At 51.2% G+C, this 25,870-nt stretch overlaps 1 protein-coding gene across 5 annotated transcripts in view; it reads left to right on the top strand.

The window, feature by feature from the left end:
• ACP6 (acid phosphatase 6, lysophosphatidic) overlaps positions 1-25,870 on the top strand; it is a 147,494-nt gene that overhangs the window by 24,969 nt on the left and 96,655 nt on the right. For all 5 annotated transcript variants that reach the window (XM_086935492.1, XM_086935496.1, XM_086935493.1 and 2 more), the window contains exons 3-6: positions 8,737-8,865; positions 8,960-9,090; positions 19,416-19,495; positions 22,586-22,673. In XM_086935492.1, coding sequence (XP_086791618.1) covers positions 8,737-8,865; positions 8,960-9,090; positions 19,416-19,495; positions 22,586-22,673 — 428 coding nt within the window. The remainder of the gene's footprint in view (positions 1-8,736; positions 8,866-8,959; positions 9,091-19,415; positions 19,496-22,585; positions 22,674-25,870) is intronic.

Genomic DNA, 25,870 nt, shown 5'->3' with positions numbered 1-25,870 from the left:
GAGGGAACAAAGCTATAGCTCGATAGTAAAGAGACACGTTTTCATTTTCTCTTAACCTGAATTCTGTTCCATAGTTCTCTTGAATGCTCTGTATCCTGCTATCTTCACTTTACATTTCAGAATAGTGAACAGAGCCACTGTTTGGGACCTCAGGGCACGCCTTAGTCACTGGGTCTGCTTTCCTGGCCAGTACATTTATTGACCTGAAAAGTAGATCCTGAGCTGTATAAAATATACAGGTTGCTTTAAACCTAATTTGTTTGTGTTCGGATAACCAGTGTAGTTGGTTCAGAAAAGTTGAGACACTATGAAACTATCTTAAGTTCATGCGTATATGTGGTAATCCCCCAGAAGTGTGTAGGTAGCGGTTTAGGATACATATTAAAAACGAGCCGGGATAAGGAGAATCCGATTTGCCTTAGCTACATTTCTGTCCTTAGCAAGCTCCAGCCAAACTGTTCTTGTAGCATCATAGGCTTCCATTCACTGGTTTGTAATCATTCCACCACTGGCATAAAATGAACTCCTTTTCATGTAGACTGCAGCCGCATCACTTGATCCTCTTCTGCCCCTTATGTCAGCTCGCTTCTTCGGATAATGTGACTCTCCCAAAGTGATAACCTGCTCAGTTTCATCTGTTGTCCCTTTTCTGCTTCACCAATATTGCACAAAAAGACTGGAGGCCCGAAATGACAGACTAAAGGTCCCAAAACAGGAAGACCCCAAATGCCACAGGAACAGGTTATCCGGGGCTTCTGATCATTAAAGGTTTCACCCATGAGCCAAAATCATCACTCTCTGAAAGCACATGCGGTACCTTGATTATGGGTTTTTCATGCAGGTTTGTTATGCATACTGAAGAGGCCCCGGATCTACTGAGGTCTTTTACTTTATATGCAAATATGGAGCATTTCTCAGAAGTGATTCTATTTTATTATTATTTTTTGCGTCCTCATATAAAGATAATATGCTTCCATAAAAAACAAGAAAGATGGTTCTTTTCTGACCCCTTCTAGTGTCTGAAGGATGAAATTTTAATTACCGGGGAGGTTTCACCCCCACAGAGGAGAAAGGATACTATGTATCTCCAGAGCCGCACCTTCGACCACTTCTTTAGGGTTTAAAAAACTACAATCTTAAAAAGGAAAGCTGCCCATATATTCTCACTGTTGGACAGGCCTCGTGGTAGGCCCGTCCCCTCCCCGCTTGGCGGGGCACGGACCCCTGCTCCTCCTGTTCCCCGGACAGGAACCACCCTTGCAACCCACCGGGGCAACCCCCGGCCCTTCCCCGACGGAACCCTGGCTCCTGCACACCACCGCATCGGCTGGCCCGGGTCCCTTCCAGAACCCCGGTCTCCGGCCCAGCCGCCATGTTGGACACTACACGACCAGGCCTCGTGGCCTCAGGTCGACCTCGGCCTCTGGCCCAGCTAGGCCCCGACATCGAGGCAACACCTCCCACCCAGGGGGTGAAGAGACCACTTGGCAGGTCAATGGGAGAAGGAGAGTCGATGGCTCCCCTCCGCCAGGTGTCGATCGCCCCCAGCCTCCCCGGGCGCTGGCTCCACCCCCCTGCTGGGTGTCTGGACTCCCTCATCCCGGACCTCCCGCCCTCCAAGTGCGAGGGTCCGGACATCAAAGGGCACCAGACCTATAACTGGGGCAGCTCCAGAGCAGGAAGGCTGTTGTATCCTGGAGTCGAGAGACACCGAGACAAACTCATCCTTGGTGGCCTGCTGGCGCTGCCGCGGCTCCTCTTCGCGAACCACCTTTGAAGGCCTGCTGGCGCTGCCGCGGCTCACCCTCGTCGTAAATCTGCAAGGCCTGCTGGCGCTGCCGCGGCCCTCCTCTTCGTGAACCATCTTCAAGGCCGGCTGGCGCTGCTGCGGCCCTCCTCGTCGTGAACCATCTTCAGGGCCTGCTGGCGCTGCCGCGCCCCTCCTCGTCGTGAATCATCTTCGAAGCCTGCTGGTGCTGCCGCGGCCCTCCTCATCGTGAACCATCGTCAAGGCCTGCTGGCGCTGCCGCGGCCCCTCCTTGCGAACCCTCCAGCTCGAGGATTGTGAGCTCCACCTTTTGCTGCTCCTGTATCAGACCGGTATTCAGACTGTCCCGCTACCCTTTACCCCAAAGAGACTAGAATTGACGGGATCCTCGTATCCTGGTCCTACTGTACCGCTCATCACCTTGCCTAAAGATCTATATAAAAGTGTGCAGAACTTATCTTTGTGTGGTGTCTATCTGTGGGGGGGAAGTTACTTGTCTGTACGATTACCGGAGAGGGCCCTCGCCGGAGGCCTCTCCCCCCTGCACTCGGCCGACCCTCCGGGTCCCCTTCTAACATTGGTGGCAGCGCCGGGATCCGAGCCGACGCATAATCATACAGAGAGTAACTCACCCCACGACACACAGCCACCATGACGACAAAGGAGATTGGAACAACAGAAACATTTCTGATGGAAAAGCTGGAAGAGTACAGCCACAAAGAACTAAAGCAATTCTGCATAGAACTAGGCATTGCTACCACGGGACTGAGCACGAAAGATGACCTCAAGCACGCCTTCGAATCTTGGGTGGAGACGGAAACATCCCCACCCCAAAATCAAAGCCTCGAGACCACCGAAACCAGTACCACCCCTGTGGACGAAAGAAGATCGGGCCTCTCGTCCGAAGAGGCCCGAGAACGGGAGAAAAGCCGGCTCCACGAATTGGAGTTGGCTCGACTCCGCTTAGATGGAGAACTCAAATTGGCAGAACAAAAAATAACCCTCGAACATTTGCGGCTCAGGGAAGAATGAGAAGAGAAAAAGAGCCAGAGGGAGCTGGAAGAAAAAAGACTAGCATACGAGCATTAGCGCAACTTGAAGGAGCTAGAAATTCGACGGCAGAACAAAGACCTCGGCGTCTCCGGGCACCAGAGCCCCACTGCCCCTACGGACCCTAAGGTCCACATCCCCAAGGACGTCTTCAGGGAATACTACCGGAACGATGATATCCAGCAATGGTTTAAAGCCTACGAGGTAGCAATGACCTCCCACCGAATCCCGCGGAGCGACTGGGGAGCCGGGTTATGGGGGAAATTCGTCAACGAAGGAAGAGACGCCCTGCTACAACTCCCCGACCACCAGATGACATCCTACAACCACATGAAGGCCGCACTCTACAACCACATGAAGGCCGCACTCCTCACTCGCTATGGGCTCACGCCCGAAATGTACCGGCAGAGATTTCGAGACTGCAAGCGAATCCCTGGTACAACCTGGGTGGAGTACGTGAACTTTTTTAGCCGAGCCTTCGAGGGGTGGATCAAGGGCAGCCAGGCCACCACCTACGAGCAATTATTCGACCTCATGGTATGGGAGCACCTCTCCAATAATTGCTTAGTCGAACTAAGACAGCACCTCCTTGATACTAAGCTGACCGAACCTCGGAAGCTCGCCATCGAAGCAGACCGATGGGAGAGCACCCGAGTCCCTCGGAACTGGCCCAGCGAACAGAACAGAGCCTCCCAAGGGCTCCACCGCCCACGGGGGGAGGAGGAGGCCAGGGTCGGGACACCGTCGCGGTGCCCCCCACTAGCAACCCCCCGCCCGGAAGAGGAAGCCCTCCAACGCGACCAGGGTTCCGCCCCAACAATACCTGCCACAAATGCCAGCGACCCGGCCACTACGCCAATGATCCAAACTACCCGAAAAATCAGAGTCCCATGAACCGCCAGATCACCGCCGCCACCCTGGGAGAAGAGCTGGGCCAAGAAGACGCCGAAGAGTACGAGCAGTACCAGCCCGAGTGGGAACCAGCCGCCATGTCCCTGGTCTGTCTAGGGGAGGGGGACATGGTCCCGCGGGCGCCCATCCCCGCCAACACGCAGAAATATGGCCAGTGGGTAACCATCAATGGACGCCGGGCTGAAGCCCTCCGTGACACAGGGGCCAGTGTGACCGCAGTCCGCTGCCATATGGTGACCCCTGACCAGATCCTACCCAATGTACTTTGTCCAGTGCGGTCGGCCGACAACTCCGAAAGCCTGTGCCAGATGGCTCGCGTCCCCTTCGAGTGGGGAGGGGTGTCCGGCATGCTAAAAGTAACTGTCTGCGACGATGCCCCGGTGGACTGCCTTCTGGGGAACGACCTCGAGAGCTCCCCCTGGGCAGCCGTGGAGCGGAGGGAGCACCTGGGGATGCTTGGTCTCCCTGAATGGGTCTGTGTAACAACCCGATCCATGGCCACCCGCGCCATCTCCAGCCCAGAGGAACAGGAGTGGCCCGAACCTCTTCCGCCGATCGTCACAGAAGAAGCCGCCCCTGAGCCTGGTCCTCCGGGGTCCGGCAACGAAGAACCGGAGCAACTCCAAGATCTCCCGGAGCTGGCCCAGTGGCGCCAAGAAGGTGGCCCCACTCAGGAACAGTTCCGCCAGGAACAAAGAGCGTGTCCCTCCCTCGAGGGACTCCGACAACAAGCCATAGCCCAGAGCGCAGGGGATGCCTCGGGGGCCCACTGGATCTACTGGGACAACGAGCTGCTCTACAGTGAGCAAAAGATTGCCGAGCTGGGAGCCAGCCGGGTGCTGGTGGTCCCCCTCCGATTCAGAGACTTCCTATTGAACTTGGCCCACGATGTGCCTCTTGCCGGGCACCTGGGGCAGGACAAGACGTACAGCCGCCTGGTGACCCACTTCTATTGGCCGAAGATGTGGAACGATGTAGCGAACCACTGCCGGGCCTGCCCCACCTGCCAGGCCAGCGGGAAAAGCGGCCGAAAACTGAAAGTCCCCCTGCAACCCTTTCCCATCGTCACCACTCCCTTTGAGCGGGTGGGAATAGACATTGTGGGGCCCCTGGAGCCCCGGACAGCACAGGGACACCGATTCATCCTTGTCCTGGTGGACCATGCCACCCGCTATCCCGAGGCCATACCGCTCCGGACCGTGACGGCGCCCGTGGTAGGCCGAGCCTTGATGGGGATTTTCTTGCGGGTGGGCTTCCCCCGAGAAGTCGTCAGTGACCGGGGCACTAACTTTATCTCCAGGTACATGAAGTCCCTATGGCACCAGTGCGGGGTCACCTACAAATTTACGACCCCCTATCACTCGCAAGGGAACGGACTAGTGGAACGATTTAACCGCACCCTCAAGGGGATGATCATGGGCCTGGAAGAACCCCTACGTCGCCAATGGGACGTGCTGCTCCCGTGCCTCCTGTTCGCTTACAGGGAGGTCCCCCAGAAATCCCTGGGCTTCAGTCCATTCAAACTCTTGTATGGACACCCCGTCCAGGGCCCCCTCAGCCTGGTCAAAGAAGGGTGGGAGGTGGCCCCTCAGAAGACTCCCCCGGATGTATACAAGTACCTCCTGACCCTCCGTAACCAGACCCGGCGGTTCAGGGAACTTGCCAAGGCCAACCTCGAAGCCAGCCAAGAAGACATGAAGCGCTGGTATGATCAAAATGCCTCATCCATCGAGTTCGAGCCGGGACAACAGGTCTGGGTGATGTCCCCGGTTGAACCTTGCGCCCTCCAGGACAAATGGACGGGACCCTTCAAAGTGGTGGAGCGTAAGGGCCCCGTCACTTACCTGGTAGACACGGAGTCACCCCGAAACCCCCTACGTGTCCTCCATGCCAACAGACTCAAGCCCCACTTTGTGCGCTCTGAACTTGGCCTCCTGATGGCTACCGACAGTGGGGCTGAAGAAGACTCCGAGCCCCTCCCCGATCTCCTGAAGACGCTCGAGACAGACGGCTCCGTGGAGGGAGTCCACCTCTCCGATGCCCTGTCTCCAGCACAACGCCAAGACTTCCAAGAACTGCTAATACAATTTGCCGACCTATTCTCCCTCATCTCTGGGGTCACCCCCTGGTGCCTCCACGACGTTGACACCGGGGATAGCCCCCCTATCCGACACAGGGCGTACAGGGTGCCTGATCGAGTACGCACCTGCATCCAGTCAGAAGTCTCCAAGATGCTAGCTCTGGGAGTGATCGAGCCGTCCGACAGCCCCTGGGCCAGCCCGGTCGTGCTGGTCCCCAAGGCCGCCGCCCCGGGCGTCGCCCCCGAGCTCATGTTCTGTGTAGACTATCGGGGTCTGAACGCCGTCACCAGGACCGACGCTCATCCCATCCCACGGGCAGATGAACTGATTGACCGCATGGGGGCCACCCGCTACCTGAGCATCTTTGATTTGACAGCGGGCTATTGGTAGATCGGCCTCACCCCAGGTGCCCAGGAGCGATCCGCCTTCTCTACCCCGGATGGCCACTACCACTTCAAGGTGATGCCATTCGGAATGAAAAACGCACCCGCCACCTTCCAGAGACTCGTGAACAAGGTACTGGCGGGTCTCGAGGAGTTCAGCGCCGCCTACCTGGACGATATTGCTGTGTACAGCCGCCACTGGCCAGAACACCTCCAGGAGGTCCTGAATGCCCTCCGGCGGGCCGGGCTAACCATCAAGGCCAGCAAGTGCCAGATCGGCCAAGGGTCCGTGACCTACCTGGGACACCAGGTGGGAAGTGGCCTGGTGGCCCCCCTCCAGCTCAAGATTGCTGCCATCCAGGCTTGGGAGCCCCCGGTCACCCAGACAGAGGTCCGAGCCTTCCTGGGGCTCACCGGGTACTACCGGCGCTTCGTAAAAGACTATGGCAGCATTGTGGGGCCCCTCACAGAACTCACGTCCAAAAAGAACCCCCTGAAAGTCAACTGGACTCCGGAATGTCAGGCGGCCTTTGAGAGCCTGAAGTCTGCCATGTGCACCGCCCCCGTGCTCCAGGCCCCTGACTACAGCCGGGAATTCATTGTACAGACGGACGCCTCAGATCATGGCGTGGGGGCCGTCCTCTTCCAACTCAATACCGAGGGAGTCGATCAGCCAGTGGCCTTCATCAGCCGACGCCTGCTGGCCCGAGAACAGCGCTGGAGCACCATCGAGCGGGAGGCCTTCGCCGTAGTGTGGGCCCTCAAGAAGCTCCGGCCCTATCTCTTCGGTACCCACTTCCGGGTGCAGACAGATCACCGACCACTGCAATGGCTGATGCAGATGCGGGGAGAAAACCCGAAGCTGTTGCGTTGGTCCATCTCCCTGCAGGGGATGGATTTCACTGTGGAGCATCGCCCCGGCTAAGACCATGCCAACGCAGACGGCCTGTCCCGCTTCTTCCGCCTCGGCGAGGAGAGTACCCAAGAGGATGGGTGACTCTCCCTGCCTTCAGCTGGGGGAGACGCATATTGGACAGGCCTCGTGGTAGGCCCGTCCCCTCCCCGCATGGCGGGTCACGGACCCCTGCTCCTCCTGTTCCCCGGACAGGAACCACCCTTGCAACCCACCGGGGCAACCCCCGGCCCTTCCCCGACGGAACCCTGGCTCCTACACACCACCGCATCGGCTGGCCCGGGTCCCTTCCAGAACCCCGGTCTCCGGCCCAGCCGCCATGTTGGACACTACACGACCAGGCCTCGTGGCCTTGGGTCGACCTCGGCCTCGGGCCCAGCCAGGCCCCGACATCGAGGCACCACCTCCCACCCAGGGGGTGAAGAGACCACTTGGCAGGCCAATAGGAGAAGGAGAGTCGATGGCTCCCCTCCGCCAGGTGTCGATCGCCCCCAGCCTCCCCGGGCTCTGGCTCCACCCCCCTGCTGGGTGTCTGGACTCCCTCATCCCGGACCTCCCGCCCTCCAAGTGCGAGGGTCCGGACATCAAAGGGCACCAGACCTATAACTGGGGCAGCTCCAGAGCAGGAAGGCAGTTGTATCCTGGAGTCGAGAGACACCGAGACGAACTCATCCTTGGAGGCCTGCTGGCGCTGCCGCGGCTCCTCTTCGCGAACCACCTTTGAAGGCCTGCTGGCGCTGCCGCGGCTCACCCTCGTCGTAAATCATCTGCAAGGCCTGCTGGCGCTGCCGCGGCCCTCCTCGTCGTGAACCATCTTCAAGGCCGGCTGGCGCTGCCGCGGCCCTCCTCGTCGTGAACCATCGTCTAGGCCTGCTGGCGCTGCCGCGGCCCCTCCTTGCGAACCCACCAGCTCGAGGATTGTGAGCTCCACCTTTTGCTGCTCCTGTATCAGACCGGTATTCATACTGTCCCGCTACCCTTTACCCCAAAGAGACTAGAATTGACGGGATCCTCATATCCTGGTCCTACTGTACCGCTCATCACCTTTCCTAAAGATCTATATAAAAGTGTGCAGAACTTATCTTTGTGTGGTGTCTATCTGTGGGGGGGAAGTTACTTGTCTGTACGATTACCGTAGAGGGTCCTCGCCGGAGGCCTCTCCCCCCTGCACTCGGCCGGCCGACCCTCCGGGTCCCCTCCTAACACTCACTTACCAGTGAGTGGCCCTTTTTCAGACTAGTCCCCAGGACCATGTCTGAAGCATATTATTAATCATAGGACCCAGAAACACTAAGATCTAATTGACAATTAAAGAAACGTAAACCAATAAACTAGAATATTTAGAAGTGATTCTTCTGAGAAGTCTCATGAAGACCTTCACTCTGCCCCCTGAATGTTAACTTTCTGGTTGAAGGAACACTAGCTGTAGTAGAATGCTTCTCTGATGCAAAGTCATATATGATATAGTAGAAACTGTATTGAATGCTGGGGGCTTGTACGTCCCATGCTTTAAACCTGGCCTGTCGTCGGTGCTCTGTTACATTGAAGAGATGAGGAAGCTGTTCTGTGCTCATGTTTCTTTGTCAAGCTGGTTCCATTGCTGAGTATATTCTTTTGTTTTTTTGGCAGGTGGAGTGGACTCCTTCCATATTAGATGCTCCTGAACACACTCAGTTCAAATATATAGTCACCAATTTAACCGGTGGGCCACAGCCTACCTCCAACCTTGAGGAGCGATACAGGTCAACCACGCTCAAGGTGAGCACAACACAAGCCTTTGTATTGGCACCTTCATCCATACAATTGCACCCTTTGTGTACACGTTGTTTTTTTAATCTTGTTTCTTCTCTAGGGTGGTACATTTCCTGGTCAGCTCACAACTGTTGGAATGATGCAGATGTTTAAGCTTGGTGAAAGGCTGAGACGGACTTATGTTGAGGACCAGAACTTTCTTTCTCCAGGTTTTAAACCTTCAGAGGTGTTGTAAGTTGCATAGTAGTTGTTCTGAGATTTTAGTTTTTAATGTTATTGAAGGAACAATGCCTTGTGTTTTTTTTCTTTCTCTCCAGACGTGCCTGAACTAGCAGAAGGAAAGGGGGGCTTTTCATACTGTTTATTGATGCTACCACAATGGGTGTAGCCAAGGGTTTTTGGATCATGTGACTGGGAGAATAGAGTTATATTAATTATAGATTAATAAAGTATGTCTAATGACACATATAATCACTGAAACAAATTTGACCTTTGTGCTTCAGAAAATCGACCATACACCATTTAAAATGTTATTTACCAACTGCACATTGTGTTAACCTAGCTAGGTAGAGTAAAGCAACATGAGGGGAAAACGAAATGAATTGTAAACTTGTATGCAACATGTCAAAAAGTGGATTAGGTAGAGAAGGAAAAGAATCTGAAGTAGAGCACAGGAATGGAAAAAGGTTTGTTAGCATTGAAGCAGAAACACAAGTAGATGGCAAACGTTGTGTTGTCCTGCCCAGTATAAGTAGCCAGGTTTACAATGGCCCATGTTATGGAGCAGATTAACCCATGACTTTTTTTTTTTAAACCTTTATTTGGAGACAAGCAGGTACAAGGGAAGTGTACATTCAAAAACATACATTCACATTCGGCCATTACAGTGGTACGTCAGTGCCTAGAAAGCATACAAAAAAATAAATAAATAAGGAGACACAAGGAAGTACAGGGCAGGACATCAGTCAACACAAGGAGCAACAACGAAATGTGCAAGAGATATTAAAAGACAATGATCCAGCATGGGCAGGCAAGCCAATAAGACAATGCAATATGAATACAGTACATTAGCGGAGAACACATGAGCCAGAGGGGACACAAGTATGAGGAGCACTGGATAGAAGGGTGCCGCATAGGGATACAATCTGGATTCCCGATAAACTACCTGTCCGAAGGGAGACTCCCACCCCCCAATAGCTCGCAGGGAAAGGAGACAGTCAGCCCCCCCCCGATATCGGAAGAACAGCAGGTGTCGTGTAAAATCCCAGCCCATCACGTTGTCATCAGCCTATCCCCTCACGGTCCTCAAGTTCAGAATCCGAGTCCCGCGCCGCCCTGGTCAGGAGGTACACCTGGAGCGGACTCCAAAAATCCTTTGGTCTGCATCGAACAGGCATCAAGTCAGAATAGATATTGTACTGATCCTGACAGTAAATGAGGTCAGTCACCCAGTCTTGAAAGCGCGGCACCCTACCACGACCCCAGCAACAAGCGACCCTACGCTTAGCCAACAACAGGGCCACGTCCACAAATCTACGGTGAGAGGCAGGTACATCTTTAGAAAAGCCAAGTAACATCACCAAGGGGTCAAACGCCACCCCATCCTCCGCCATAACCTGCAGGGCTTCATGAACCTGAGTCCAATATTCCAAAACCCCCGCACAGCTCCAAGCCAAATGCAAAAAATCAGCGCCTTCCGCTCGACACCTAGCACACCTGTCATCCTCCGCCAAATGAAACCGCAGTTTCCTCGCCGGGGTATAGTAGTACCTCTGAACAAACTTGTAATGGATAATTTTAAGGCGACAACTAGAAGAGACATTGGCCGTGAGCCCGCAACAATATTTCCACTGCTCGTCTGTAATAGGTGCACCCAATTCGGCAACCCACTGCTCGCGCACCCGATTGGTCGGGACCGATCGCTGTCGGCGAATAGCCCCGTATAACTTCGACACCAGGTGTCGCCCATCTGAAACCAGCAGCACATGGAGGGGGAGGGTTACCCCAGGCTCCGAAGGGTAGTCCGGTAGCAGAGCCCGCATGCCCTGCCGCAGGCGGACAAAGTAGAACAGGTCTAGAGGGGAGCAAGCAGCCGAACCGAAGAAATGAGCCTGCGTGCGGAAGGCACCTTCATGAAACAAGTCACCCCACGTGAGGATACCTAGCCGCTTGCACATTCGCTGAAACCCCGTCTCCAACAACAGCGACAGATCCGGATGATAAGACAGAGGCAAGGCCGGCGAGTAGAGAAAGGAAACGTCTAGCAAATGAGCCATCCGCTTCCAAGCATCCACCGTGCATGTCACCGTCGTGCGGGGCGTTTCCACATCTGACACCTTGCCCAAAACCATCCCCTCCAGTGGGAGCGGGTGGGCGACCCAATGCTCAGCAGCAATCTGGGGCATGAATGGCGTGGGGCGCATCCAATGATAGGCATAATGCGCCTGAGCGCTGAGATAATAGAGTTCAAAATCAGGGACGTCGAAACCGCCATCAGCGTAAGGCAACGTAAGGGTGGCCCAGGCCACCCGTGGCTGCTTGCCCCCCCAGAACAACCGCAGAAGCTCAGAACGAAGTCTACGAAAGAAATAAGCACCAGGATGATATGGGAGGTTTTGAAAGAGATAAAGAAAGCGGGGCAGAACCACCATCTTGATAAGAGATGCCCTGCCGGCCATGGAGAGAGGTAAAGACATCCATCTGGTGACATCATCCGCCAGTTTAGTAATGGCCACACCATAGTTGAGCCGAACCGCGTCTCCCCTATCCAAGGATACAACAATACCGAGATACCGCAACTCTGAGTCACACCATTCCAAAGGGTAGTCAAGGGGAAACCTGGCCACCGCAGCCGTGAGGGGGAAAAATTGAGATTTCCGCCAGTTGATATGAACCCCGGATACACCTCCAAAAGCGACCAGCTCCCGCAGGAGCGAATTAAGGTTGTTCTCAGGGTCCTTGACATAGAGTGTGACGTCATCGGCGTATAAAGAAATGCCGACCTGCCGCTGAAGACAATTAAAGGTGCTCTGCTGATGAAACTGACGTATCCTACAGGCTAGCGGCTCAATGGCGATAGCAAACAAGAGGGGTGAGAGGGGGCAACCCTGTCGGGTCCCTCTCGTGAGAGGGAACGAGGGGGACAGCACCCCATTCACTACTACCCTCGCCATCGGATCAGTATATAAAAGCTTAACCCAAGAGATGAAAATCCTGGGGAACCCCATCCGACAAAGAACATCAATAAGGTAGCCCCATTCGACAGAGTCAAACGCCTTAGTGGCATCGAGAAAAATAGCGGCAACCGGGACAGTGGGATCGATGGTCGACACAAGCGAAAACAAAGTGCGAAGATTGTGAGAGGTGGCGCGACCGGGCACAAATCCCGATTGATCAGGCAACACGATAACGGGCATGAGTTCGGCTAATCTCACCGCCAAGGCCTTCGCGAGAATTTTAACATCGCAGTTGAGCAATGAGAGGGGCCTGTAGGAGCCCACATCCAGTGGATCCTTACCCGGCTTGAGCAGCGACGTGATGGCGACCTCACGCATGGAGCCCGGTAGGCGTCCCTCCTCCAGAGACTCCTCAAACACCTCACGGAGCACAGGGGCCATGATGTCAATATAACACTTATAAAATTCAGCAGGAAGGCCATCCAGCCCGGCGGCCTTCCCATTAGAAAGAGACATGATGGCATTCCTGACCTCCTCCACCTCCAGGGGCCTGCCTAAGAACTCCCGATGACCATCCGAAAGCCAACAAAGCGCCAACTCATCGAGGAAACCACCGTATCGAGTCTCACCCGTCTGCTGTGTCGTGTAAAGGTGTGCATAGTGTTCAATAAAAGTGCGCTGAATCTCCGAGGTGTCTCGACAGCGAGTGCCATCCGGAGACACCAATTCCAACACGTCCGACCCATGCCTAGGATGTCTAGTAAGGGCAGCGAGGACCTTACCGGGCCGCTCCCCTTCGCAGTATCGCCTCGCCGACCAGTATTTCCCCCTGTGCTTAGCCTCTCGAGCAGCCTCCTCCTCATACTCGGAGAGCTTAGTGCGGAACTGTGCCAAAAGATCGGGGTCCGAAGTCACCTGCATCCTGCGCTCCAAGTCCCGCAAGTCAGCCTCCAACCTCTCGAGGGTCCGAACAATCAGACGGAGTACTCCACAACTTTTAGAAATAGTGACACCCCGGATCGTGACCTTGAACGCCTCCCAAATGACCTCAATGCTCTCCACAGAGCCCTTGTTTCTAGGGAAGAACGCCTCCACCTCCGCACCGAGTTCCTCCTTGAACACCGGGTCAAGCAAAGCCCTCGGAAACAAACGCCAAGGCGGGCGCGGCCTGTGTAACCCGGGGACGGACAAATCAACCTTCACCGGACAGTGGTCTGAATACGTCCTAGCTAAATGTGTGGCCCCCCTTAGGCCAGCCATCAACCCTCTAGAGAGAAATACATAGTCCAGTCTTGCCCACGAACGAGCATGTGTGGTGTAATGGGTGCCCTCCCTAGTGGCAGGGTGGGTGTACCTCCAGCTGTCAACCATCCCAGCCTCCTCCACTATCCCCCGCAGCACATCCCTAGCCTGTACATTGTACTGAGGGCTACCCTCCGATCTGTCCAACTGGGCCTGAAATGCAAAATTGAAGTCTCCCCCCCCACACAATGTGAGTAGCATCCACAGCAAGAACATGACCCCACAGAGTGACGAAAAAGATTGGCGTATCAACATTGGGAGCGTAGCAATTAACAAACAGTATAGTGTTCTGCCCAAGCCGTCCCCACAGCAGCACATAGCGCCCCTCAGGGTCCCCCATAGATCCAAGTTCCTGAAATGCAAGCGACCTCTTAACAAGTGTGACAACCCCACGAGCATAAGAAGAGTATGAAGCAAACCCCCTGGCCGCAGCCCACCTTCCCCCGAAAGTGGGGGAGGGAGCAGGGCGCAGATGCGACTCCTGGAGAAAAGCAACATGAATAGCATGCCTGTCCAAATACTGTATCACATTGCGACACTTCCTGGCATCATTAAGGCCCCGTACATTCCAGGACAGAATTGAGATCTGATCTACAACAGCAGTTAACATCACATAACGTAAGGGCCCCACAGGACCCTATAACCAAATACAGGGCATCCAACTACCAGCAACAGCCAACGATAGGTCCACACCCCAGGGCACGGGCCGACCTCCACATACACTCCATACATTTCCCAGTCATCTCCAAAACAACCAAACAAGAACACAACAACTCCCCCCCCAGTCGGCCCATCCACGCAGCAAGCACTCAGGACAGACTACGCGCCACTCGCCGCCAAGCCATTCCACACGTCTCACACCTCGCACACGCGCTACGCGCGCAGAGTGCGCCCTGGCACGTGGCAGCCTAAAATGGCGGCCAGCGCACTCGGGCCCAAAATGGACGGGAGCACGGATCCCAGAACCCGTCCCGTAAGATAGGAAAGTGGAACAGCCCGGATAGCGGGCGCAACGACATTTCCGTGCACTCAAACAACAGTAGCAGCTACCAAAGCGAACCAAAAGTCCCAGGCAATCAGACATGGACAGCGTCAACCCCCCCCCCATCCACCCACCTGACACTACCCCAACCATCAGGCCACATACACCCTCCCCCCCCATCCCTCAACACACAACCAATCAACCAACATAGGACTAGAATCCAAACAAAAGGTAAACATGGGGCACACCCTCCGGGGAACCTTCCAGAGGTGCACGACGCCACTCCCTCACGCCACGCCAGTGTCCGCGCCAACGAGTATCAGGCGGCCCCAGGCGCAGCGCGGGGGGGTGGGTGCCCAGAGCGCGACATCCCATAACACCATCCTGCGGTGCCATCCCAACCCCACATAAACAGCAAAACGCACTCACTCATCGTAATACAGACACAACCCACGCATCAGCGAGAAAATCAAAAACGGACAATAGCTAGGCCGCAATATTGAGAAGGCAGCCAGCAGGTCTCAATACAAAAGTTACATGTCCACAATACTACAAGAACCGGGAAAAAAATAGACAAAGTCCAAAGTCACCAGAATCAGGCGACCTCCTCCTCAGCAGCCGAATGTGCACCCTCCGGATCCCGATCGTCACCACGATCCGCAGCAGCGCGCTCGCGCTGGAGGCGCTTCGCAAAGTCCTCAGCATGCTGTGGGTTGGTGAAGAAATGTTGTTTAGCCTGATGCGTCACCCTAAGTTTAGCCGGATAAAGCAAGGCGTAGTCCACTTGAAGGTCCCGAAGCTTCCTTTTCACCCCCAAGAACTTCCGACGCTGGTCCTGCACCATCGGTGTGAAGTCGGGGTACATGGTAAAAGACACCCCTTCGAAGGAGAGAGCCCTGTTAGTGCGGGCAGCCTGAAGAGCAGCGTCTCGATCACGATAGTTCAAGAGGCGCGCAATGATGGGACGCGGTGCAGCCCCAGAGGCCGGACGAGGTCCCAACGTCCGATGCGCTCTCTCGACGATGAACTGGGACGAGAAAACTTCCGTCCCGATGGCGCCCACCAGTAGCCTCTCCACATAAGTCTCCATTTTGCCCACATTCGTGGACTCCGGCACACCTACAATGCGCACGTTGTTGCGCCTACTCCTCGCCTCCAACTCCTCGTTCTTGGCGGCAATAACACGCAAGATATTGTCCATTCTCGCCAGCTGGGTGGTATGGGTGGCCGCCGTGTCATCATGGTCCGAAATGCGCTGCTCTGCCGCCGTCAAGCGCTCCTCATGCACGTCCAATTTCTGAACGACCGCATCCATGCGCGACGATATCTTGTCCACTTTGTCCACTATAGTGGCGAACCCCTGCCTCATCTCCTGCATCATTTGGGCGAAGTCCGGCGGAGGTGGGTGCGGGACACTCTCAGCGACATTCGGGGGGGACGACCGCGAAGCCCCAGCTTCCTGGAGCGAACGCGCCCCACGCCTGGCCCCTCGAGAGTCAAAGGACAGTTTGGACTGTTTAGTGTCCGGCTTCCCCATAACGGCGGTGCAGAAGGGAAACGAGGCAAATGGGAGTCAGGATACAGTTCGGACAAGGGACCCGGCCAAACAGTAAGCAGCTCAAATCGTGGGGGCACGAGCAGGCCAGCACGCCCCGCCACTCCCACCGATGAGTAAAGGCCGCCGCCGTTCCCAGCCCAAGGGGGGCAAACCCTCAAAATCCAAGTATTAAATCTGTTGTACCTCCGTGGGCGATGGTATCTGGGCAGGCAGATGGGAGAGCCGAGAGATAAGTCCGTTAACAAGGGAGAGCCAAGCGTCTCGCCCGGCCAGCGACCGAACCTGGCGGAGAAGGGCGGAGCTAGGCCTACACCCCACGTGCAGAGCCCCGGACTGGCATGAACAGTGACGCCGGGCAAGAGGGCATCAGACTTCCAGAGCGCGAGTCGGAGAAACTCGGGACCCTCGTAACTTCGGCCAGCAACCTCCGAATGGCTCAGGAGTTGGACCGTGGGTGGACAGCCGATATCCCAACCGAACCGTGGGGTCAGGTCAGGGCGCAGCGATGGTAATCAGGATACCTAGGCGGATAATAGCTCCGGGCAGCGGGAGCCTCACGACAGTGCGGCCATTCCGCAGTGCGCCCTCTAGCGCCCCCAGATTAACCCATGACTTTGCCCTTCCATTTTACCCACTTGGAGAATAACAACAGTACTTCAATGTCAAATGGTTTAGTCTCGCATCAGCTTCCTCCCACCAGGAAAGTAGGTGATCTTACAGCTGATGCTAACAGACTGCCGTGTATGCACCTTCCCTCTTGTGTACATGCTACTTGATTTGATTTCATTGGTGATCATCATTAATTTGTACAAATGCACCTGAAATCCATAGTTTTATGACCTATGTTATGTCACCATTTCCTTGGCGAATGGTCCTCTAGCATTTCTTAATTTATTTCAATCTGCAGGTAAAGGGATGTAATTTTGAAAAGCCATTTTACCAGAGGTAGCGGATGAGTGATAGTAAATTCGTCAAATTGTTTTGGAAAATTGTTGAGCTATTTTCAGTGGAAAGGCATTTTTTGATCTGCCTAAAACTTTGCTTCCTTCCTCCGTCCCCCCCTTCCCCCCCCCCCCCACTCCCCTCCCACCCCTCCCTCCGGACAGTTCTTCACCAAATTTGGCATTTGCTTAGCTTTCTCAGTTAAGACGTGGCATGCCAGATTTTGAGTTCTGTGCATGGGTGAAAAAAGTTAAGGGACCGGATCAAAAAGACACCAGAAATGTTGCTTGCGCCTACAGTCAAAAGTACAGAATGAATTTACACCCTACATGGCATGATAGTAGTGCCTTTTTTTTGACTGGTGTTCATCTATTCAGAAGATTTTGTTATTGACATATAAAAAAATCATCATGTTAAGTGTATTTGTAAAACACACAATTGCCAGCAGGGGTATCCTGGTGCTAAGCATGTGTATGTGCCTATCTCTGCATATTCTAGGTTGGATAATTGAAAAACTAGGTCTTCAGCTTCTTAAGAAATTAACACCGTGATGGAGTCTCTTGTGTGAAGTTGGAGGTCGTCGTAGGTTAAGGAGTGATTTACTAGAACTCCTGTCCTTCTGATCCGGTTCTGTGTATTTGTGAGATGTCTGTAAGTAAGAGTCTTATGTACTGGAGTTGTCTTGGTGGTTGGTGGAAGGAGATGTAATTGTTTATGTAGGAGGGGCCTAGGTGGTTTACCGCCTTGAATATGTGTGTGTGAGGAGTTTGAAATGTGTTTAATGCTGGTTATCCTTTGAATGGTTAACACTTTTCTATATTTTGGCCATTTTGGTCCAAAGACTAAAAAAAAACAGCCCTGGAGTGGTGCAGAGTAGAGAACAGTGGCATAGAGTTCAGAGGCATAAATTAGAGTGATGCAGAGTAGAGTAGAGAAAAGTTCAGTTGCCTGGAGTGCCACGGTGTAGAGTAGAGTGGTGCATAGTAGAGTGAAGTGGTGTGGAGTGGCGCAGAGTAGAATTGAGTGGAGTAGAGTGTAGTGGTGTAGAGCTGTGCAGAGTACAGTGATGTAGGATGCAGTGGCATAGAGTTTAGTGGTGCAGAGTTTAGTGCTGTGGCCTAGAGAAATGTATTGAAAGGTCTTTGCCAGAGCCACAGTTTAGGTTCTACGGGTTCCTTAATCTCTGAAGAGAAGCCACTTTCATGGGTTTCGTCAATGTTTCCCGAAGGCACTGCACTGGTGAGCACATGCATTTTAGAAACAAAGAAGAAGAACGCAGCAGAAACAATACTTTACTCTGTAAATGATATTTTGACGACCAGAAATAATGTTGCAATTTTCTTTTATTTGAAAGGTACGCAGAATCACAGTCACACTTTACAGCACAAGGATATGCATATTCTGTGCCCAAAGGACATACCTATTCGTTGTCATAGAGGAGATGATTTGCTTACACTGGTTGACAGTAGGTGGGAGGGAAAAAAAGCAACGTGTAAGGGGTGCAGGTTGGAGGGGTTACGGGAGACTGATTGAAAACACATGCACTCATATGGAGTGCTTGAACCCAAAACGCAAGTAGCTTTATAAACAGCAGCAGTGGAAGGGCGCAAGTACTTGGTCTATGCTCCAGGGGAGGGCCAAACACCAAATGAAGACATAACCCACACATGCCATGATAAATGGGAGCGAAGCAAATATGAGAGATGCTGTAGCTAGTCAATGGTAAGCTATGGGTGGGCTGTAAGCACACGGTTTGTGAACACAATGTCTTGCAGGGGCAGCACATGCGCCTTCTATGTGAGACCTAAAACAAAATGACAGTGTCTCAGTGAAACACATTTTTTATGCCATATCTGTGCAAATGTAAAAAAAAGTGTAGGATTGTGAAATTAATTGCTCTGTGATTAATCTCCTGAGATTAACAGAATAATTCATAGATCTGCAATATTAATGTCGAACCAGTTTTGCTCCTCCTGCGCTACCATAGGGCTCTTGACTCACTGGCATGCTGTTTGTGAACCCCAACTCTCAGGCTAAGATAATACCAACTGCCTCTTTTGTGGGAACCACTTGCTCATAACTCAGTTTCTCCCCTTTCAGCTCATGGATTACCTTCCTAAAGCTGGCTCCAGGAAGCAACCTGAATTTACTTGCATTGGAAAGTCTCTTGGGAGGTTGCATGATGCCTCCAATTTCAGTGTTGCTGCTTCTCAGTAGACTAGGACAGATCCACAGCTATAACCCAGGATCTGCAGCTAATTTTATAAATGTCTGTGGTACTCCAGCTCCACTAACTTGGATCTTGAATGGCAGAAACCAGCTCTGTTTCTGTAGCAAGCTAATAGTCTTTATGAAAGTTTCAATTTCACCTGTAGATTATACTCCCTTCTGCCCACCAGAAGGGCAGGCATGGTTTAGTGTGAAAATGCAAGGTGACTGGTAAATATACTAAATTGCATACACATTACAAAGTTATATAGGTATGTGAGTTACTAGAGGGGTGTTAGCTGTCACCTTTCCTCTGTGATTTTTAGGTTGTCTCTAAAATGTCGTCCAATCTGGTTCATGTCCAGCCTTTCCTTTCTTTGTAATTTAGTGTTCGCTCTACGAATGTTGTGCGGAATATGGAGTCCACGCGATGTCTTTTGGCAGGACTGTTCCAGCAGCAGCAAGACGGTTGGTATTAATATGCAGGAGCTGAATGTCCTGCTCCTCAATGATATTACATATTTGTAGCAAATAATTTGTCTGTTTAATATCACAGCTTGAGTGTTTGGTAAGAATGCTTTTTTGTTCTCGTCATCTCAGATTCTCCTAAGTATGGAATGTGATTATGTTCCTTTGCTTACCTTTGAAAACTATTTTTCTTTGGTTTAATGCTTTGGTGACAGGCATTCAGTATCCTCCTGCTTGTGCCAATACTTCTTAGAAAAATGTGACACTTTGCTAGACAAGATGATTTAGAAATCAGAGACTTCCCTCTTTTGCTTAGTGCATGATCACACACGTTTGTAGAAAAGAGTAATGCGGGACTGGCAGTTTCTCTTCAATTCATTTTTTTCCTATACATTGGCAGGGTTTACCTTTTTTATTCTAATATTTAATCTTTCCAGTCCAATTGTGATCTCTATTGCCTTTCCTATTCTGGGCCTCAGTTCATTGCTTTTACTAAATTGCTTTTGGCCAATTTTCTTCTCTTCCATGACTGGCTATGCAAAATTGAAGCTCAGGTGCCTTTGTTTCTGGCACCATTCCTTTATTTTCAAAGTCTCCTCGCACTCTTTTCAGTGTGTTCTAGTTACCAAGTGGAACAAAATGTTGCTGTGTTTTTTGCCTCTGTTGTCTCTTTCAAAAATTAATTGACTGAAGTGGCTCGATCTCTTGTCCCAAAGTGCTTTTCTGTTAAAATGTGATTGTTTTGGCAGGACTTCAACTTTAGAGCTATCTTACTCGCCCTCTATTTAAAAGTTCTATTCTAGTCTGACTCCAATTCACCGCTTGTGCTGTTTCCCTACTCTGTAAGGCTGGTTTAAAAGTAAATATAAACTTGAAATGTAAAACTTGACATACCATCACACCAATTATATCGGGCATGTGTGACTTAGTGGCAAGTAAGCATTGCCTGTGACCGTTATTGCCACTACCCTTGGAAACACAGGAACCTTTTACCAAACCAAGCACCTAGGCTTTAGGTTTGCCACTTCAGGGGTGGCAAGATCTGCTAGACAAAGCTTATTGTTGGAGGGCAGAGTGGAGGACAAAGAAGTTCCGGTCACACATGGTATTCTCTCATTACATATAATGTTGAAGAAGTGCTATTCCTTTAAAACAATAACTAAAGGTCTTTATTTACTTGAAGGAATTATGTTTAGTAGTATTAAGTAGTTTTACGGCATATTTAATACCTATGCATGTTTATCGAGTTAATCTGGACCTTCTCAGTGCCTTCGAGGTGCTGCGTAAAGTGCTCAAGCTTACACTATAGCCAATACAAAGGTCTACTTTTAGTGTTCTCATTTGCACAGTTTATCACCTAATTCGGTCCCCGCCAATGCACACAGTTTTGCAGTGGATACAGGCACAAGGCCCTCATGTTGCTGACAAACCTGATGTAATTGGCAGTTCATCAATGCAGGCATACAGAGTCTCATTTTGAAGACTGATTCCACATGAGCAGCAAAGGGACAGAAGCGCTCTTAACGGGGAACCACAGTCATGTTAAGCAATCATTGGGGACCTCCGATCAGTGCATGCTCAGTCCTAATCAAATCAGCACACTGGAACTCTGGACTTGGATGCTGATTGATTAGGGCAAGGGCTCTGGTCGATGAGATTTCTACTTCCTCCTCTCCTGCTTGTGTTTGTGTAGCAACACAAAGTCTTTTCCTCTGTCCTGTGGGTATAGGTTCTATCCCTGAAAAGGGTGAAGGCTAAAGATTGCAGAGTGCACCCTAAAGTAAGAGGTGAATACTGAATCCAGCAAATTGGTCCGCTTTCTATCCAGGGTAGTGCAAGTTGGACTACAGCCAACTGTCCGCTCAGATAAAAATTTGGCCCCAAACTTTCAAGGGAGCCAGCCATGATAAAGTGTATTTTCTTTTCAGTGGGCCATGGCTGAAGGGTAACTGTCACTTTCTGGTGTGTATTGGCTTACAGACTCTCATTCCAATCTCCTTCTGGTCATGGAATTTTCTCTCCAGCAGAATAGGAAGGGCATTGAATAGTATGGTCAGTGTCCATCCCTTTGTCTAAGGTCTGCAGTACTTGAGCTTTCCTTTGACAGTCCTTGTTCAGGTATTGCTCCTGTCAGACCATAGGTTGACCTGCTGAAACCACTTTCTTTTTCATTGTGATGATGTGAAATCAAAGCCAGATACTTGAACTTGGTTCTACAAAATATTCTACCGGGTAAGCAAATCTGGAGAATAGCACAGAGAAGGGAAGACAATAGCACTGACATACGCAAAACCCCATGGCTTGCCTACAATTTAGGGGTCATAAAGGTGCCTCTCATGACCACCACATACAATTAAGGGAGTCGGAGTCCAGCCATGGCCCAGATATGGCCCAGATGTACCGGGGCAGACTCCCACTTGATTACTGGCAAAAACCCTTGTACCATAGAAGCTGCCACCAACACTAGTAGTGTCATGGCCTGGTCCAGGGGCAGTGGCTGTACCACCTTTAGATGTACCCTATCACCCAATTGAGCCTACCACTTCGATGATGCACAAGAAAACATACTGGGTCTCCCAAAATGATAAAATGAGGAGCATTTCATCAAATGTCCACTGCACCAGAAACTTTCAATGCTACTGTTAACTTTATGGCTCAAACCTTCTCCCCTGATGCTCATCTTCTGTCTCTGCTTTCTCTCATGCTAAGCTTGCATTGCATCTCTCACTCCCTGACTACACAGGCCACAGACCTCCACAAGATTTGTCTACATGGGTTCAGTGACATGTAAGCTTTTAGCTATTGTGTGTCCTCTTGCTCAGGCCAGTGATTGTCTGTATTTATATGACTTTAGTATAAGCATTCTACACGTTCAAAGACAAATGCATCACATCTGTATGCCTCGTTTTATTTTTCCTTCTCTTTTTTTCCTTCAGCCTTTCTGCTAATGTTGGCTTCTTGTGTGTAAATTGCCATGATGATTGGGCAAAAATCTTGTTTTTTCATATAACTAGCCTGTTTGCATGAAAGCCTTGTCCCTCCTTGAGACACGTGTTCTCAATTATGCGTATATGTTTGCTGTTTCCGTAGGACCTGTCACTATTTTCACTACTGAGACAGCAACTGAGATCCTCTTTCCCAACTACGATGGCTGCCGGGGCCTGAAGCGACTGACTAAGTAAGTCACCCTTTAAGTAACTGACACAGCTTGCTTATTGGTTCTTTGTGGTGTCTACGATAGAACAGGACTGAAAGACACTGCAACATGACCTCTGTTCTCTCGTGAGGGATGTTGTGGCTAAGACTGTAGAGTACATAGTTCTGTAGAATTCTTTTAGATTGCACAATGTCATTTCTCGGATGATAAGGTAATGTAATACAACACATACCTTAAGGACACCTCCTTTCTGAAATTGATTCCGGCACATAAGCAGTCTCCTGTCTACAAGGTGTTGCCTCCAGCCGACCGACAACGACAATAAGACCTCCTTCGAAAAATGTGAAATTTGTACTTTTCACAAAGCAAACGTTCTTATTTCTAGAGCTAAGCATTGCATCTGCTACCACTAAGAGCGCATACCTCTCTCTTTGGTTTATGAAAAGTCATTAAAACCACTTTCATGCTTAATATCCTTCGCTCTCACACAGGACTAGTTTCATTTATGATATTCTGGGGTCCCCGTCATCTTCCCGCTCCATCGCCTCCCTGCATCTGGTTAAGTTTTTCCTTCTCGGGGACAGCCTTTACCCGTATTCTGGATTGTTTCTCCCTGCTCTGAGGAACTATTCTGTTGTGATTTGTTAACAGATAATCTTCCCTGCAAATTAGTCTGGTGATACCGAAGTTCAGATGGTTGTGTTCAGGCTGCTCTGCTTCTTGTTTAAGACATAAAGCTTTACAGTTCGACCTTGACTTTTCTGTACTGATGTTTATTTTCCCTATTGTAGATTCAAATTCACTCCCGTCCAGAAGTCCATAATTTCTCTTCAGTGTTTACATTCTGCATGTGGAAGCACTATTTTATTGAGTTTTCATATGCATGTTTGGAATTCCATCTGTTCTCAAGGTTTTCTTCAGGGCACAGTGTCGTGGAGGAAGGGGGCAGGAGGCAGGAAAATTGTTGATAATGGGAGCAGGTGGATCAAAAGAGTATTAAACAGAAGGCTTGATGAAAGAGTAAACTTCAGACTCTTGTTCGATAAGGGTTCATAGATCTATGCTCCAAAAATTTCAGGGCACAGCTCCCGTTCTAAAAGATTGTTCAAGTCCAAACATCCATCTTAAAAAGTGGAGTTTATTCACTTTATTCAATTCTTAGGAGCTTTTGACATGTAGTCATTGCCCGTGCGCATGGCATTGAATCTTAAACTCCCTTCTCTGCTAGCTAGGAGCGAATTTGTCATCCAGTAACTATGATGTTATTCTTCCAGCCTGTTTCTTCGGCCTGCAACTGTTATTTTGACTTACACAAGGAGATGGTGTTAATTTTTTTGTTGTTGTTTTTTTTGTTTTGTTTTTTTAAAAAACATTATTATATATATGTACAATACACTGCTGTCAGCCTACAACCCAGCGGGCCGGCAGCTATAACACAGGAACATTTTGACGTCTCACAATCGGGCCCCCCGATATCCTGTTTAGGGGTTAAGAGACCCGCAATATAGTCATATACAAGGCGTAGAATCAAAAGACAAGTATTGTAGGTTTAGTTTTGGAATTTTGATGAACTGAACTAACAGAAAACACAGACACATGGCAATCAATTACAGGGAATCAAGGGAGAGGGCAATAGAATCAGACTAATATACTATGATGGAGCATATGTCTTGAGATGAAGGGCGGCAGGGAGATTGGTCAGCACATATAATTACAAACTTAAGCCTGGCACACCAACTAAGGGGACAGCGAGATATCAATAGTGTAGTCCTGTGGAGGAGTGCTATATTTCCACGGTAAGTGTTCCATTGGGACCAAATTCTACCCCATTTCTTAGGTCGGCCCCGGGCCACATAGACTGTCTTTTTTCTGAACATACACCAGTCCAAGTTCTCCTTCCATGCCGCTATCGTAGGTGGTCTGTGGGAACCCCAGAGTTGGGCAATATCCCTCTTGGCCACCATGTTACCCAGAGTCGCCCAAAAAGTCTGGGCCGTGTTGTAGTCCGTAGGTTCCCAGACATTAAGGAGGCATCGTCTGGCCTCAGGTAATAGAGAGACCCCGGTGACTCTCTCCATAATCGCATGTACTCTAGACCAGAAGGCAGCCACCTCCGGACACTCCCAAATGATATGCAGGAAGGTGCCACTCATACCGCAGCCGCGCTTACATAGCCCATTAGGATAGTAACCCATTCGCACCAGACGCGTACCAGTTACATATACACGATGGAGGATCTTCAGCTGTATGAAACTGAGGCGGGCGGGTATGGCCACCTCCCTAGGGGAGGAGACGGCTGATTGCCAATCCTCGTCATCTAGTTCCAAGCCGCCCGCGATCCAAGAAGCCCTGAGGCGCTCAAGCAAATCAGCCCTGTTATTAATGAGCTTTTTGTAAATCAGTGATATTGTACTATCTGGCACATGGCCGTCAAGGATACGATCCTCCAGCGTCGAGGATTGTGGAATCTTTGTCCCCGGAGGGAAAACGGAGGTCAAGGCGTGTCACACCTGGATGTACCTGAAGTATTCCTTATCATCAAGCTCATATTCCATTTTGAGCGCCTCAAAAGTCTTAATACTACCTCTGGACCAGAGATCCTCCACCTTGCTTATACCAATCATGTCCCATTTATCAAATCCTTTCGTTTTCCACAGGTTGCCCAAACTGTCAGATTCATACAACTGTGTCATTCGGGTTAACGTATCACTCCATCCCATAGCAGCATTCGCGTCACGCCACACTCGTACAGTACATTTTGTGGGGCCAGTCAGGCCGCCAAACGGTTTCTTAGAATACAGTGCCCTGTTAAAATTCCCGCCTGGCAGAAGATGTTTATCCATTGCAAAAGCGGGAGTATGACCAGGGGCTTAAGTCGCATGATTAACTGCGCTTAGCTGTGAGGCCCAGTAGTAGCGTCTGATGTCAGGGAGGGCAATGCCACCGTCATACCAAGGCAAAGTGAGTTTGGGTAAGGAGATACGAGCACTCCCGTCCCAAATCAGTTGCCTCTGAAGGCCCTCAACTTCACGGAAATACCCCGGTGGTATAGGATCAAAGAAGTTCTGGAGGGTATATAAGAACCTAGGGAGCGACATCATCTTAAAGAGAGTCGCACGCCCCAATGGGGAAAGGGGCAGTCGTCGCCACCGTGGGACGTCAAGTTTAAGCCGCTGGAGAGGGGCATGAAGGTTACGCTTGTAGCGGACGGCGGGGTC

Source organism: Lissotriton vulgaris, chromosome 8 (assembly GCF_964263255.1).
Source record: "Lissotriton vulgaris chromosome 8, aLisVul1.2, whole genome shotgun sequence".
NCBI classification, from domain to species: Eukaryota; Metazoa; Chordata; class Amphibia; order Caudata; family Salamandridae; genus Lissotriton; species Lissotriton vulgaris.
Note: the sequence above shows the minus strand (reverse complement) of the source record. Positions and strands in the feature narration are given on the sequence as shown.